This window comes from Oreochromis niloticus, linkage group LG15 (genome assembly GCF_001858045.2).
Source record: "Oreochromis niloticus isolate F11D_XX linkage group LG15, O_niloticus_UMD_NMBU, whole genome shotgun sequence".
NCBI lineage: Eukaryota > Metazoa > Chordata > Actinopteri > Cichliformes > Cichlidae > Oreochromis > Oreochromis niloticus.
Window position 1 is genome coordinate 28,727,210 of NC_031980.2, and position 17,433 is coordinate 28,744,642.

The 17,433-nt window shown below is 42.0% G+C and overlaps 1 protein-coding gene across 1 annotated transcript in view; it reads left to right on the forward strand.

Annotated features, from left to right (window-relative positions):
- The first annotated feature begins 12,418 nt into the window (after positions 1-12,418).
- Positions 12,419-17,433, forward strand: part of kcnk10a (potassium channel, subfamily K, member 10a) — a 32,518-nt gene continuing 27,503 nt past the window's right edge. The window contains exons 1-2 of the mRNA XM_003456046.5: positions 12,419-13,324; positions 15,275-15,660. Coding sequence (XP_003456094.1) covers positions 13,270-13,324; positions 15,275-15,660 — 441 coding nt within the window. The 5' untranslated portion in view covers positions 12,419-13,269. The remainder of the gene's footprint in view (positions 13,325-15,274; positions 15,661-17,433) is intronic.

Sequence of the window (17,433 nt, forward strand, 5' to 3'; positions counted from 1 at the left end):
CATCAAAGACTCTAGTCACCCTAGCCATAAACTGTTAAGACTACTTCCATCAGCAGAAGGTACTGCAGTATCCGGTCCCGAACCAGCAGACTGAGATACATCTTTTTCCATCAGGCCATCAGACTGCTGAACACTTCATAGACACCTCACCGTCACTTACCGGAACTTCAATGTTATGCACTCCATACTGTACATAAATGCCACTTGTTTTGCACAATATCCAACTGCTGACCTCTGTATATTTTATTTTTAATTAATTTTATATATATGTATACACACACACACGTATATATACATATTTAGTATACATATTTAGTAATGCACATACACTCTTATATTTGTACATATATTTATTCTTATAATTCTCAGATTTACCCATTCTTATATTTGCTTGTTCTTATGTTATTGTATTTTGCACACCTCTGTTGCTTGTGAAGCTTGCACACAAGAATTTCACTCCCATGTGCTGTACCAGTGTACCTGCACATGTGATGTGACAATAAAAGTGATTTGATTATATATATATACATATATATGTGTGTGTGTGTGTGTGTGTGCGTGCGTGCGTGCGTGCGTGCGTGCGTGCGTGCGTGCGTGCGTGCGTGTGTGTGTGTGTGTGTGTGTGTGTATAAAATCAACTTTCGGTAGACACTTTTGTCATTTGCTTCCAGTGATGTGCAGTCAGGATTTTAGAGAACTGCACAGGAGCGCATCTGGGGTGGGTGCTTCCCTCGTCTGATTGGAAACGTATATACAAAGTGACAAATTTACATTTTTCATTTTACCATAAATCCCACTTTAAACTGAACAACAATAAAACTGAACTCTTGGTTGTGGCTCCGAAGTCATTGCTGTGAAAAGTGACTGCTCTGCAACTTAACATGTATGGATACTCTATCTCACCATCTCCAGAGGTCCACAGTCAGTATGTTGCAGACAACAGGACTCCACCCTCTCATTCTCATCTCATATTAAATTAGTCTCTAAAATTTCCTTCTGTCACCTAAAGGACATCTTCAGACTCAAGCCAATGCTCCCAAACACGTCTTGGACATTTTGCAGTATGCAGAACTCAGCTGCTAGAATTCTTACCTACACTAAGTCCTGGTAAGTCACCTACTCCCTTATGCACTTCCAGTGATTCCTAATCAATTCCCAGATATCCTGTAAAATCTGTCTCTTCGCTTACAAATCCCTAGATGTTCTTACTCCCCAGTATTTATCTGATCTTCTCCTACACCCTCCCAGATTCTGCCTTTCACAGATAAAGGCTTAGTCTCCATTTCTCACACCAGGCTGTGGTCTTACAAAGACAGAGCCTTCAGTGGTGCTGCGCCTACTCTTTGGAATCAGCTCCACTATGGGAATTGCAGTGACTGGTCTCTGAACATTTTCACCTATTCACTGAGGCCCATTTATTTGACTTTTGTGTGTAAAACAACTGTGAGTTTCTTGAAAGACCTTATATAAATGAAAAAATATATAGTAGTAGAGTTTAAAAAAAAAATACTGTTTTTAAAAAGAAAACACAAAAACCAAAGACTCAAAACCAAATTTAAGGAGCGTAAATATAAATTGAATGTTATGGTGATATGATGTAGTAATGATTTTTTGTCTAAATGTTTAAAAGTAACAAAGCAAAATCACAATCAGAATACTTTATTAATCCCAGAGGAGATTATGTGGTTAAAGTTTCCCCAAGACAGTAAGAACAGAATAACTCTAATAGATAAAAATAGCAATAAAATGTTTAAACAATTTTAAAATATGTGGATGTTTCGAGTGTCCTAAGCAAAAGGAAATTTGATAGAAAAATATATATTTTGACTGGTCAGTCATACAAAAACAAGGGCAATAAATCTCACTGTTTCAAAGAAACATACTTCAAAACTCATAATTGTTCTTTAGCCTTTGAAACAGAGCTGAGCATAAATTCAGAGCTGTCACATCTTGAAATCTGCCTTAGATTTAGATGCAAATTTAGATAAAATCTGTATCTAAATTGATGTACTATCTGAAGCTACCACATTCATAGAATACACCCCCTCGTGGCTCAGCGTGTAATTAACATTTCAGTTCACATAGAGCAATATCCCCATCTACTGGATGTATGGCAATAACACTACTACACTACTAAGAAACAAATGTGTGACCAGGACTGACTATGCTGGTCACATAGATCTCCACTGCTTGGTTTTATGATGCAGAGATGGATCAAGTGACAATGAAAAATTAAAAGTTCTTATTATTATTCATAACAATTTGAAAATGAATCACAACACAGCCTTAGCTTCATTCATCTGACATTTCTGCACAAGTCTGCAGACATTAAAAGCATACTGTTTAAAGTAAACATTGTGGCCAAAACCCTTTTACATGCAAAACCCATTTTTACAGCAAATTAATAAAGTGACGGAAAGTTTCTGAGATGCCCTTGGCCATAAATTAAGTCAATTTCTCCCCCATCATTGGCTTGACACTGTTGTTGCTATTGCTACTAATTCAACACAGAATTTGGGTTGAATTCACAGTAACTTACAAACTCATGAATTCAAAAAGTTCATAATGGTGCCAACGGTCTTGTAGTTTCTGTTTGTCTAAAAATAAATCTGCAGTGGCAGCGAGGAAGGAAAAAAACAGCAAATAACTCTTTGCACCAATTATTATCTGAGGACAAACAGAACTACTTATATTCGGTTGTGTAAGAATTTTCATTTTGCAGAACTTTAAATTTGGAAACAAAATTATCAGAAAATGGCAGCTCTATAATTAAGTTCAAATCTTCAAACTGCAGCAATAGCTGAAAAAGTGTAACATGACTTTGACTAACTAACGAAATGGAAAGTCTTGAGACAACCATCTACAGACAGTATAGAACAGACCTAGGGATTGTATGGCTCTAAGGCTACATTTGGTCCTTTGGTTATCCCTGAACACTCACATGAGGTCAATATGAAATTTGGATTCAAACATATAGAAGAATACAAGCATACATCAAGCGATCTGTCATATTTAAGCCATTAGACACTGTTTCATAAACTCCACATCAGATAACAGCTCACTAGTTTTGTCATTTGTTTTAATATTTATAGACATATTTACGTGTCCTAGCAAATGTAGCTTTACTGCAAATCCATTGAAACCTGAGTTTTCTCCCTAAGTTTGTTTTTTAGTTCCCTTGATCGTATACTCATAGGGGTCTTCTGAATCGGTCCTTGTCTGGTCTCTCAATTTGCCATGGGAGACCCTATCAGGGGGCAAAAATCCCCGGACAACAGAGCCTCTGGGATCCCTGGGACACGCAAACCCCTCCACCAGGATAAGGCAGCGATTTGTGGAGAGGCTTTTTATTCTATTTATTTCTATTTCTATTTCAACACAGAAAACCCTCATTTTCTCCTCAGTGGCTTAGTCTATGCAGGCCCTATATTAGCCCTGGAGAACCCATGGGGTCGGATCTGACCCCATGGGTTCTCCAGGGTTAGCTTTACACCAAGGGGCCCATGTCATGGTTTTCTGTTGGCAACACACAGTTGACTTGTCCATAGAACACCCATATATGGACCCAAAAAAAATCCTGTTGGCTTGTGTTGGCAAATCCATTTGGGGTCCACGTGGGATAAATGTAAGATTACCCTCCCCACAGCCCCAAAATTCACCCACATCACCTAGTGTTCTCCTGCACTGACAAACTGGCTGGCCAGTTATTTATAATGAGAAAACACCAGAGAGGGAAATGTGACTTTACTGGAGAAGATTTAACCACATCAAATAGAACAATATTTCACTGTCAAAACCTTTGTAAAACTGAAGATGGAACTGAATCTTATTGGAATTCTACAAAAGCAAGAAGTGAAGAAGTAAGAGCAACTACCTTGTTTGAGAAATTTAATTTTGTTTTGTTTTGTTTTTTCGAGAGACAAGGCTTAGTGTTCTTTTTCATTTGCAGTTGTTTAAACCTTGGAACTCTCCCATGAATGCAATTTTTTGCCCAGTCTCTTTCTTATTGTTGAATCATGAACTTTTGTGATTTCTTGGATGAGTTGTCAATGTGCTCTTGAAGTACTTTTGGTGAGCCGGCCACTCCTGGGAAGGAAAGGTTCACCACTGTTCCGAGTTTTAATCCATGTGTGGATAACAGCTCTTTCTACGTCCCAAAGCCTTAGAAATGGCTTTGTAATGCTTTCCGGACTGACAGATGTCAGTGACTTTATTTCTCATCTATTTCATGTGGAATGATGTCACATTTGTAATCGTTTAGCCTGATTCACTTTGTCAGATTCTATTTAAGTGATTTCGTGATTTAACAAGTCTGACAGTAATCAGGCCTAGGTGCAGCTAATGAAACTGAATTCAGCTTTCTTTTCAAAGAGGGTCTGCACAGTGTACCTACACAGGCCCAAAGAGTACATGTTTTCTGAGATTTCTCATGTATGTGAAATGCGCATGCATGTATGTGCATTCTCATGTCCCAGAACAAGTGACATTGCTCATTCATGTTGCTTGCCCCTGTCATGAACCCAGAGGGTTCATACGAGAGGCGGACCCAAAAGCAGACTCAAGAGCTGATTCACTTCTTGACCAGACTTTATTTACACACCAACTGACTAAAATGGCAGAAAAATGCTTTATATGTGAGTGTGGGCTGAGGAATGTTTGCTTACTTGCAGGCTACGGCTGAGACACTTTGAGGAGGGTAACTGAGGGAGTGTCTGGGCTGTGAGCAAGCACTGGAGAAGGTGGGGGATCTCTTTCTGGGTTCTGGAGGAGTTCTGGTGGTGAACAGTGGGCAGGAGGGCAGGCAGGTAGGTGAGGTGAGTAACTGATCCTTTGCAAGAGTATGCATCAGAGAGCAACTTGGCTCAAGGATATTTGGCATGCAGACTGGGGGAGCCAGGGATTGAACCACCAACCGGTAGTAGATGACCTGCTCTACTACACTACAACCACTGCAGGAAAGTGGGATGGATGCACCAGGATCATGGAACCTTTAGTCTAACTGCAGACAGACTGATGATGGTCTCGATCTTGTATAGTCCTATGAAAAGGGGAGCAAAGTTTGCGAGAGAGGGTCCTCAGAGGAATCTGTCTACCAAACAGCCATGCCATACCCGTTGGCGTTCAATGGACTGGAGGAGGGCCTCCTGAACCTGGGTCCAGACACGTTGACATCGCCACGTGGTGTTGAACTGAAGGAACCGCCAGCTCCATTTCGACTTCAGGGAAAAGAGGAGGCTGGTAACCAAGGGAGACCTTGAAAGGAGAAAGACCGGTAGCAGAGGAGGTGAGTGAGTTATGAGCATATTCTATCCAAGAGAGCTGAGATGACCAGGTGGAAGCATTGTAGGAAGTTATACAGTGGAAAGCAGACTCCAACTCCTGATTTAGTCTCTCTGTCTGGCCTTTAGACTGTAGGAGGAACCCAGAGCTGAGGTTTACTTTTGCCCCTCATTGATATGAGACACTGCCTTTCAAATGACAGTTCTTCATGCTTGGTGAACTGGGAACCACAGCCCAGAACAATTTTGATGGGTATAACATGGAGCCTGAAAATATGTTCAGTGACAATCGGAGCTGTTTCAGTGGCGGTGGGTAATTTTTCTTGGTCAATAAAATTGGCTGACTTAGAGAACCTTTCAATTACAGTGAGGATCACTGTCTTCCCATGAATAGACTGGGAGACAGGTAATGAAATCTAATGCTATGTGAGACCAAGGCTGGTGTGGAATTGATAGTGGGTGGAGCAAACCAGAGGGGTGTTGGGAGGAAGCCTTACCACGTGCACAGGTTGGGCAGGTGGCTATATGAATCTTTATAGCGTCAGTCATCCATCTGCCTCCATAGCCCAGGAACACAACAGACAAGGAGTGGAACTCGCATTTCTCTGTTTTTACATACAGGAGGCATTGTAGGACATTTTTGACATGCACATGGTGTTCCTCTAGAGACTTAGGAAAAAATCTAAATATCATCCAAGCACACAAATAAAAGATGGTCAAATACTCCCTGAGCACATCATTCACTAACGCTTGGAACACTGCAGGGTCGCCGGTCAAAAGGGCATCACTAGGTACTCAAAATGCTCTAGAGGGGTGTTGCTTTGCCGCTGTTCCTGGTGGCTCAGCACAGAGTGGAGGGCTATGGCAATGGCATCTTCTGTGGATCTGTACGCACGATATGCAAGCTGGTAGGGGTTGAGGTCTGGGAGGAGCTAGTCCTTGATGTGCTGAAGGTCTAGTCTCTCGAAGCATTTCGTGATTACCGGCTTGAGGGCCACAGAGCGGTAATCGTTCAGGCTAGTGTTGGAAGACTTATTTGGCACTGGGATGATTGTGGCTGATAGTAGACAGGGTGGGATGGCTGCCTGTTTCTACTGAGAGGCTGAAGATTCTGGTGAAGATGAGGGTGAGCTAGTAGGCACACACTCTTAGCACCTTGCCAGGTACTCTGTCTGGACTGGCAGCCTTCCTGGGGTTCATTGCTAGGAACATGCATCTGACATTGTGCTCCGTTACAGTGAGTGGAGCGGTATATAGGAACCAGGTGTGAATGAAGATGGGAACAAGGCTGGAGCAGATGAGTGCTACTGTTGTGGTGTTTCAAAGCGGGCAAAGAAGCAATTTATTTCTTCTGCCAGCTGCACACTCAGGTTTTCTTTTTTTACAGCGCAGCCTCTGTGGTTTATGATGTCTTGTATGCCCTGCCACACCTCCCGTGTGTTGTTGCTGAACAGGTCGGACTCTATGCTTCTTTTATGGTCTGTCTTGGCTTTTTTGATTCCCCTTTTCAGATCAGCTCAAGCAGCCCTGTACAGAGCTCTGTCATCTGACCTGAAGGCTGCGTTGCGTGCTTTGAGGAGTGAGCAGACCCGGCTGGTCATCCAGGATTTTTTGGTTTGGGAAAACGCAAATGTTTTTGTCCACAGTCACATTTCCAATACAGAACTTGTCCTGGTGGGTGTAGCGAATATTGAAAGCAGAATCAAAAGTGCACAAAGAAACAAGAAAGACGTACAAACGAAACAAACTAACAAAAAGAAAGGGGTGCTGAGATGGAGAGCCGTAGGCCACTGCAACAGTGTGCACCACCAAGCAGTATGAACTTCTTCGAGTGTTAGAGTCTCCCCCAGCTGACTGGAAAATCCTCAGAAACTCTCGGGAGACCACTGCAGAAGTCATTAAACGTCTCTTCATCCTCCAAATACTCAGAGCTGTAAAGAACTGAGTAAAAATCTGCTGCATTCCGCCTAATGTCCACTCCCAAAAGATCCCCAAGGGATGATTTCAAACCATGTATGAACTTGGCTCTGCTCTTGGCTTAGCTCTGTCCTTTCTTTTTTTCCAGCGAAAAGAAGGCCCTGCCATCTCCTCCTCCCCAGAGTCAGCATTGGACAACCTTGCGTCACCGCTTAGCGCAGCACAGACACTACAAACCGCTTAAGTTTGAACGTATCCGAACACACTGATCCAACAGGTTATTAAATCCCGGCCAATTCGTTTACAGAATTAAGGGATGGGTCTGGCATGGGCAAACCACCGCCTTTACTCTATGCGTTTTGCCCTTTTATTTAATTTGCATGGGCACTATGAGATATTTGTGAATGTCCCCATGCACACGCCTAACCTCCACCCACTCTGCCTCCAACAATGCCGCAGGTCAAACCAGGGTTTGGTGAACCAGGATCTGCATACAGCCCATATCCACTTAGACCTTGCTTATATACCCCCTTACGTCCCTCTCGGCCGGAGGGCGGGGATTGGAGGGTAGGTGACACAGAACACCTGTCCCACCTCCATCTGCGGTCACTCCCCGGTGGATATTTCCCGCGCTTGTTCAGCTCCTGGTGAGTGAGGTGTGGTGTTTGCAGCTGCTGGGACCTGTGGCGAGAGAGTAGAGGGAATTAAGTCAATGTCTGCTCACAGCTGCTGCTCCGTGGCAGTGAGCGGCGGTGTTGAAGTGCCTGAGAACCTCCCACTAGGAGCTGGAACGAGCCAGCTCCCGGGAACGATCCATGGCTGCCCTGCCGCCTACCTCGGCCACGCAGAGAGGAATTCCTCAGCCAGGGTCACAGCAGCATCCAAGCCAGCTGGGCGGTAGCAGCAGATCCACCCTGCGGTCTCTGCTGAAAGGCCTGCAATGAATTGTTCAACCACAATGCAGGCCTCCCCTTCAGCGGCCCTGGGTTTCATCCACCATGCCACCGCCTCACTGAGCCGCCCAGCATAGGCAAAAGGCCGGTCCTCCAGCCCCATCTGCCCCTAACAGAAGCACTGACGATAGCCCTCTGCACGAGATCTAAATCATCCAGGATCGCTTGCGGACATCAGCAAAGCTGCCCCTTGCTGCCAGGGGCAGGCTGAGAGCTGCTGCCTGGACTCCACCAGACAGCAGTGGAAGCAGCCTCAGCACTCTTCCTCTGGCCAACGGCATGCCTCCAGCATGGCCCGGAAGACCTCCAGAATGGCATGGGGGGTTTTTCCCTCCCCTTTGCGGTAGAGGGACACCGTTGGGAGCAGAGATGGTGTTGGCAGGGAGCAAGCCTGAGCAACCAGGATTTCTAACAACTGTGTTCGGCGCTCAGACTGGTCCCAAAGCTGTTCCAGCTGGCGGTGAAACACCGCTGCCTGCTCCCTCTGCATGGACGGTTGTGGTTCCAACATGCTACGGCTAGGGTCTCAGCACTACTATGACAATTGGGACCCACACACGGCTTACAGGTTGATATTGTTTTATTCCATATATGTTAGCACACTTTCCGTATGGGCAGCTTTTCAGCTGATCCAACCATGCAAAATATGAGTTTTTTGCCATTTTTCAAGTGGTCTTAAACTTTTGATTTACTTTCTTTCTTTTGTTTGAAAACTAATCTGTGTGCAAACTTCTGAATAAACAGGAAGTATACACAGATTTTTTTCAATAAATAAAGAGCACATCAAATATGGCATTTGGGCATAATAGTCCCATAAATAAAAACAACCCATAATGGTGTTTGAGGATAGCGGTGTAAATGTATGTATTTGTTTGTCATTGTTTTAGTCTATGTTGTGTAGTTGTTTTCTTTATTAGGTGTAAAACCGGAATTAATGGAGCACTGAAGAGAAAGTAGTAGGCACTAGTCTATTCATTAGAGTGCGATATTGTGTGTCCAAAGAGGCTATTAGAGCTAAAAATAAAAAATTAAAAAAGTGGTTGGACTGAGTTTAAGTGCTATCTGGCTCCATCCGGTGGAAGGACGGTGGTACTGCAGGTAACTCCCCAGGCCCTGGTAGACATAGCTGGAACTGATAATAGTTAATAAAAGGAATAAATAAACTAAAACAACAATAATAAATAAATTCACTAAATAAAATTTTAAGAATATATTTTGAGGATAGCATTAAAAAGTTTTAATTGATTGATTAACAAAGACCAGAAGAATGACAAAGCATAAACAAAGACTGACAATTAAAAAAAATAAGTAATGAAAGAAAGAAATTGAAAATAATAATAATAAGAATAAAATAACAAATGAAGGTGAAATAAGTAATAACAAATTAAAAGCAGGAAATGAACAGACCAGCAACAAAATAAATAAGATTTAAATAAGATTTTTTATTTATATAGGAAGAACATAACATCAAGACAAAATGAATTAGAGAATTTGAACCACAAGAAACATAAAAGAGAAATTACAATGGCAACTAGCATCCCTGCAACATTCAAAGAAGAAGAACCAGCACCACCCAGCAATATGAGACAGCTCAAAGACTTTCTAAAGAACCAAATGCTGGAAGGGGAACTCAAGAAGAAGAAAATGGGCAAAATTTGAAAAGAATACCTCTATGAAATATGGACAATGTGGGAAAAAGGAGGATTTTTTGTGTGCAACAAACTGAACATAAATAGTTTGTGTGTTTGAGCTGATAGAAACACTGTACTTTAAATTACCTTTGCACAACATGTTATTTCTTTATGTTCGCTCTTCTACTGTAGGGCTAGCTAGATGTTGAAGTACCGCAACTGTTACTTATGGTCACCTGCGGTCATTCCCGTACTGTGCAAAAAAAAAAAACACACACACACAAAAAAAAGACCCACATTAACCCCTGACTACGGCACATATCATTTCTTTTTATGCAACATGATTAATACATATGGACAGTCTTTCATGCTTTACTGTTTAGGCTCATAATTGGTTTGATGTTTGAAGGCTCGCAGTGATGTGAAATAATAACTCCCCTCAAATCCATTAAACCAAAAGTAACAAGCCCATTTTGAAAATGTAAGGAGTAGAAAGTAGAGATATTTGTTTAAAAGTGTAGGGAGTAAAAGTAAAACACTGTGAAAAAAAAACTAGTAAAATACTGAAAATTCTACTTAAGTACACTAATAAAGTATTTTTACTTCATTACTTCCCACCTCTGCCTACAGTCAGCTAAGAGATCAAAGGCTCGTCAAGCCAGGTGGGCTCTTTTCTTTACTTGCTTCAACTTTCCCATCTCTTACAGACCCAGACTGCATAATATAAATATAAATATAAATATAAATATAAATATAAATATAAATATAAATATAAATATAAATATAAATATAAATCTTGCCTTGTCCAAACTGCTCTCATCCTCAGACTGCCCTCCCAAGGAAGAAACTACCTTGCCTACATCATGCGTAATTGGTTTGTTAACCTGGGAAATAGATTCCTTGGTTCGAAACGCCCAAAGAAAAGAGTAGAACCCAGGTAACACACCTCAACTCCTCATGCCTGTAAAGTCCGGTCAAAACTAACCTAGTGGACACATGTATGTGTCATCCTGGTATCAACCACACAATATACTTCCTGGATCTGTTATGGTGGCCATCTTTTGTAAAAGACTGGAGGTCAACTTGAACTGCACTCCTGAGAATGAAAGAACAAAACAAATGTCTGGCTGATCAGTACCAGATCCCTGCACCTTCTTATCAATCAGGTCAGAAAGTTAGGTTATCTGAAAAAAATATCCCTCTTCAAATGAAACCTAAGAAATTCACAACCAAATACACTGGACCATTTGAAATTGATGCAGTGATTAATCCTCTCTGTCTCCCCATTTGAAGTTGCTCGATTATGGACACCAGATGTCGTGGAAGGGGTTTCCAGTACCTGGTTGATTGTGAGGGATATGGCCCAGAGGAATGATCCTAGGTCGTGCATCCCGCCATCCAAGACAAGAAGATAGTCAGAGAATTCCACCTCAGACTCCGTTTATGGGGTGGGGGAAGGTACTGTCATGGTCCATCTGTCCTCTCCGGTCATCTTGCCTCTTTCTATTCTATTGACATTGTCTTTTTAATGCAACACATCTAGCTCAGTCACATCCAGTCATTCAGTTTAGTGCAACCTTTCATGTTGTGTTCATTTTGTCTTTATAATAAACACCGTCCACATCCTCATTCAGCCTGCGAGTCCTGCATTTGGGTCCTCTCTGACCTCTCTCCACACACCGACATGACACTTACCTGTCTTTCCTTGTTTTCAGGTCTACCTGGAGAGACCTGTGATAGAGTGGTGAGGTGTCTTTGCAGAGAGGGAGTCTGGGAAATGGTTTGGAAACTTTGGAAAGCATCAGAGGAGTTTGGGATTGTCACTATTGACTATCCATATTCACTGTAAATAATGGTAAATAATTGACTTATAATTATAACTTGTATATTTATATTTTTCATACTTACTTATAATTACTTATAATTATAAATAACTGACTAAGGACTCCTGCCAGAGTCTAGATCATGACAATTTCTTACTGTTAAAAGGGAATTTTTTCTTTCCACTTTTACCAAGTACTTTCTCATAGTAAGTGATCTGATTGTTGAGGTTTTGTATTGTTGAAGAATCTTTACCTTACAACATAAAGCAACTTTAAGCAACATGTGATTTGGGGCTGTATACACAAAACTAAATGAAACTGAATTGCATCAGACTAAACAAAAGTATCTAAAAGGTTGAGGTAAAAACCAGGTGTTTGTTGTGGCTGCTGTGAGGACCAGATATTTCTAAAATGAACAGCTGTTAACTCAGAAACATCTTGATTTTAAACGTATATTAAATATTGTTATAAAAATTAAAAAGCACAGGTACATGCACTGTGACATGGTTAACTGACAATCTAAAGAGAGATAAATCATACATGAGAAATGAAGGCGTTGTATGAACTCTGATTTCTCTTAACTCTGCTATCCCACCTGTTTACTTGCTAATTCTACCTCGGTTACTGTACAGTGTGTAAATTGTGACTGATCAGGGCTGTGGAAGCATAGCCAGTGGCAGCTTGTCTAGCATACTGGTCTCCCATTAGTTTCTCGTTAAAGACCACAGATTTATCCACAATGTGAATGCCCAAACAATCAAAGAAACTGCTGACCTCTCAGCTTGACAAGCTCCGCCTTCGTTAACAGGACATGGACAGGCTCTTAAGAAAGAAACAGCAACAAATTTGGCTATGAAATTGTAGTCAAGCAGAATCAAGCCTGCTTCCAGAGGCAATAGCTAACTGCGTCAGAAGATGGCAGTAATCTTGTGCCATCAAATAGGCCAGAGGCTTTATGACTGAATGCTGCTGGAGATGAAATGAGGGGGTTAGAGTTTCAACACCCCGACAATCCTAACCCTAATTCGTGTAACAATGGAGGGAACATATTTTAACTTAGAACAGACTTCTTATGTAATGCTTATATTTTCTCAACAGCTACCAGGTGTTAGTGTTAAATAAACACTGAAGCGCGTCTTGCTGTGGTTCAGCATCTCTCCTCTCTTTGCTTGCTCCTCTCATTTGGACAAACGTTATCTAGTGGTACAGACACGACGCTGCGCTACGGTGTGGAGATTAAGCCAAACTGCACCAGCAGCAGCATCTGGGAGTGGTGGGGCTTGACAACTAGCAGCGCAGAGCTGTTCAGATGCACCGTGATGTAAATGTATAACAGAAATCCGTCGCAATGTGATGGTTAGATTCTTCAGTGGAGCATCGCTTCTCGTTACCCGCGCCCATGGTGTTTACTGCTACACAATGCAGACGGTGATGCGGCGAGCGGTGGGTGTGCGCTTCTGAAGACCGCCACCGTTGGTGAGAAGAGAAGCTTCATACAAGCAGCAAGTCTCTCAGCCACTGAAGCGGAACCACGCGCTGCGGATAATGTCTTTTTACTCCCTGCCATTCTCCATCCTTTCCCGGTTAAAAGCGACGGAATCAACAGAAAGACCGTGAAAGTTGGATATATATTTCCTCTAATAGTGGCAGTGCCTGAAGAGCCAAGATGAAATTTCCCACTGAGAATCCAAGAAAACCGGGGAACATGAACCCTCCACCAGGTTAGCCCGTCAGTCAGTATGCTGTTATTTTTTGTGAAGGTGTTTTATTCATGCTGCACTTTCGCGGTAGATGTCGTTCTGGATTCGGTGAAAGTTGGCGTTCAAATCCTCCCATTACTGCATGTTTTGAAATGATTTGCTGAAGTCAAACTGCTCTTTGTAACCTTTATTTGCTCTGTAAATACTAATTGGTTCGTCCACTATCTCCCACTGGCTTGGCCACTTAACATGCTGACCAGACATTGAATTTCCACAGGAAGCTGCATGCTGAAGTTTACTGTGGGCAAACATTGCAGCCGCATCCACCCCGCGGCGTCTTCAGTACTCTGTGGTGTTTATACCTGAGAAATTATTTAATGGCAGAAAGAGTAATTATGCCCACAGCGGGGCAACGCAGGGACATCTACCATGAGGCTGTTAGTCAACAAATGCTCCAGTGTGATGCAGCGGGGAGGTCTGTCGTAACATTACCTCATCCACCCCCGTAGAAATAGCCCCCCAAATCCCGCATGACCGTCACGTTCTCCCACACCGTAAACATGCGCATGTTTATCGAGTCTTTGCAAGCTCTTGATGAGGTCAATATCCTTTATATGGCACCCCTTTATTATTTTCAAGTGCTGCTGGCACATCATTAATTGTGGGATTTCTGAAGTGTGCACCTGCATGTAAGCTTAACTATACACACTGCAGCTGACTGATTACATAAATCAAAGCAGTCGTCTCTGCTGGTTTCTACAAGTGTGCTAATGTCAGTGAAATGTGTTGCAGCTGTCATGATTCCCTGTGCTGCTTTTACATAACACTGTGTAGTGAATAGAAGAAATGCAAAATCCACCTGTTTGGCTTTGCTGGGCTGTTACTCTGGGAGCTCATCACGATCTGTTTTTGTCAATAGCGGCACCAAAGAAGAAGGTGTGACACTCACTAATATGTTGTTGTTTTTTTACAGTAACACTTTCAGTGTCATAGCAAATAATAATCAGCAGTTACCTATATTTAGAGAATGCTTGCTTAAATTAGATTTCAATAGAATTTACTCTAAACACTATCGACCAAATCAGAAACCCTCTAGATGTGAGATGCTGTTGAACAACTGTCAAAACTTGAATTATGATTTTCTGTCCAAGGTCAAGAAGGAACATTCTAGTGCTGCACCCTTTTTTTGCTGTGGTTTAATAGCTGTCATCCTCTAAATAATTATTTAGTTTGTTCATTCAAAACCTGTAGAGTTCATTGTTGCTTCAAGTTCTGTGACTTTGAATAGGCATGAGTTGAATCTACTTATTCACTTGTCCATTAATCCACTCAGTGTTTTGTTTCTATAACCGAGACAGTGGTGAGAAATTTTATTACTGTCAGTCAAAAGTCAAAGTAACCTGAGCACCTTAGTGCTTGTTTTATTTAGTCTTCCAAACATCATTTTGCTCCCACAGTCCAAAAACATGCAGTTAGTGGGGTTACCTGGTAATTCTAAATTACCCATCGATGTGAATGCGAACAGACTGGTGACCTGTCCCGGGTATACCCTGCCGCTCACCCTATGGTAGCTGGGATAGGCTCCAGCCCACCAAGACACTGACAAAGATACGCAGAAGAGAATGGATGAATGAAATTCATGATGATCAAATATTTTTTTCTTTGGTGTCAAGTAACCTATAAAAAAGTATTTTTATAAGCACTTCATAAGCACATAGACTAACAAATTGTACTTCAATGAATTACCATTGCATCACTGTTAACTACCACCACTGAGTACCCTGAGGACTTTCTTTGGTCTTTCTGCAAAATTAGTAGCATATTTTTTTAAATTAAAACAAACAAACTGTCCTTTCTTCTGCTTATTCCTGCTGATCACCTGTTTTCTATCAGAGCACTTGTCAGTAGAAAACATCACTTCAATCATGCAAATATCACATCATCCTATTTTTCATTTCCCCTTTGTTTCAGTGGCAGTCCAGACCAACCTGGTTCCACCAAAGAAGGTGCAGCCAGGCATGCTTCAGTGCAGCCTAGTACATGCCAGTGTGGCCACTATGCAGAACCCAATGGGCTGCGTTCTGCCAAGGCTCTCTGTCTCCTCCCGCCCCCCGAGCATGGTGGCCAGCATGGAGGCGGTGGCCGATGGCTCAGCTCCCTTCACCATGATGAAGCTGAAAACTGTGCTAGCTGTGTTTGTAGTGGTGGTGACCTACCTGGTGGCAGGGGGTTTGGTGTTCCAAGCGCTTGAACAACCCTTTGAAAATAACCAGAAGATCACCATCACAGCAGAGAAGGCAGCTTTCCTGCTAAAACACCCCTGTGTGTCCTCGGAAGACTTGGAGGCTATCATCAAGGTAAGAGCAGCTGCTCATTGATAGATTTGCCTTTCCTCAGTCTTTGACAGGGTTTCCCAGTGGGGACTCAGGTCAACTGAAACCTAAGCGTCACATTGATCTGACGCCATTCGAGCACATACTCTGTCAGGCACCCTGGAGTGGATACAGACCACACTGAATAGTCTGGTACAAATGCGGAGATTGCTCAATGCTTCCAGATATCCATGAAGAATTTCCTTAACGATGTACTTTATTGAAAGAATATGACTGGGCATGTATGTGTTTGGAAGGAAAGCCTGCTGACTATAGTTAATTCAATAAATTTGTTGAAATTTGAGTGTGCTGGCTTTTGGTTGTTATTCAGAAAAGAATGGCAAATAATAGTACATAAGATCATTACAAAAAAATTAAAAAGTGGTAAAGTTGCAGTATTTCTTAGTAAATCTGAAAAACATAGACCTCTGTTTATATGTTACCAACTAGTCATCTTTGTGTAAAGCATAATCTTTTAAGTTTAATATCATATTTGGGAGTGGTTATAAAATGATAAAAATAATCACTGCAAAAAAAAATTTTCTCAGTAGAAATATGCGAGAGGTCAATGCAAAATTGATAAGCTCATTTCATCCATGTTTTGACTGACAACATGAAAGGCCATTAACAAAAGTAAAAGCAACAAAGTAGTAAGGCTGGAAAAGCAATGAAAGAAAGGCTTTTTTATTGCTCTAAGGTACGGTCATTCATGACTCAGTAGCAGCTTTTCCTTCTTTTTTTCTTCGTTTTTTTTAAAATTTAATAACACCGCACATTCATGGATAGATCCTTGTCAGGAGTCTGCCCTTGGTTTATTTAACCAGTCACAAATACATAACAGTGGTTTTGTAGATTACAGGTTTTACAGTTTTACTAGTGTTTACATGCGCTGCTGCAAAATCTGTGTTGGAAGTCAGACTGTTCGGGCACTCGAATTGAAATTTCTAGCTGGGAACTTCTGACGCGCAACTTCAAATGAAATGCACCAAGACCAAGTCAGGTTAGGCTGACACCATACATACCAGTAGGTTGTGAGTTGGGAGCAAGATGAAAGACAAAATGACAACAGAAAATGGTAACAAAAACTCAAGCAACAGCATTGTCAAATATAACAGAGTGGTTCTTATATAGCATCTTTCTACCGAGCACTGAAAATGCTTTCTTATTCATTCTTTTACACGCAAATTTAGACAAGTGCTTTTTTCTATGCCTAAGCACTTGCAACCTAACATTCACACATTCGCACAAATTCATGGATGCCTCGAGGGCAACTCAGGGTTCAATATCTTGGCCAAGGATAGTTGAACAATTAGTAAAATGATCCCTCCCACCTCCTGAGCCACAGCTGCATTTAAACACCCCACCCCATGATAGTCCGAGGCTCAAAAGTGTGGCTAAAGCCTTAGCTCTGGGACTAAGAGCCTCTCAGTCTGCTAATGCGTTGCAATTTTCAGTCTCTGGCTTCCCAAATTATAAGACATAACATTAAGCATCCCATTCACACCAAGACAAACAGTAAGAGCAGTGGTGTGGAAACAGTGAGACAGGAGAAACTCAGTTTGTGTGTTGTCTTCCTGTTTGCGGGTTACAGCTGCCTTCACCCTGTGCAAGTATGGCAGCTCGAATGTGTCAAAAAAGTGTGGGATGCGACATCTCTATGCCTCTGGAAGATGATGAAAAGCAGGTGGTCGCCAAAGGCAGGTCCTTGGCCTCTTTCTGGGTACTGCAGTGCCATCTTTGGTTATATCAGTCCCAGCT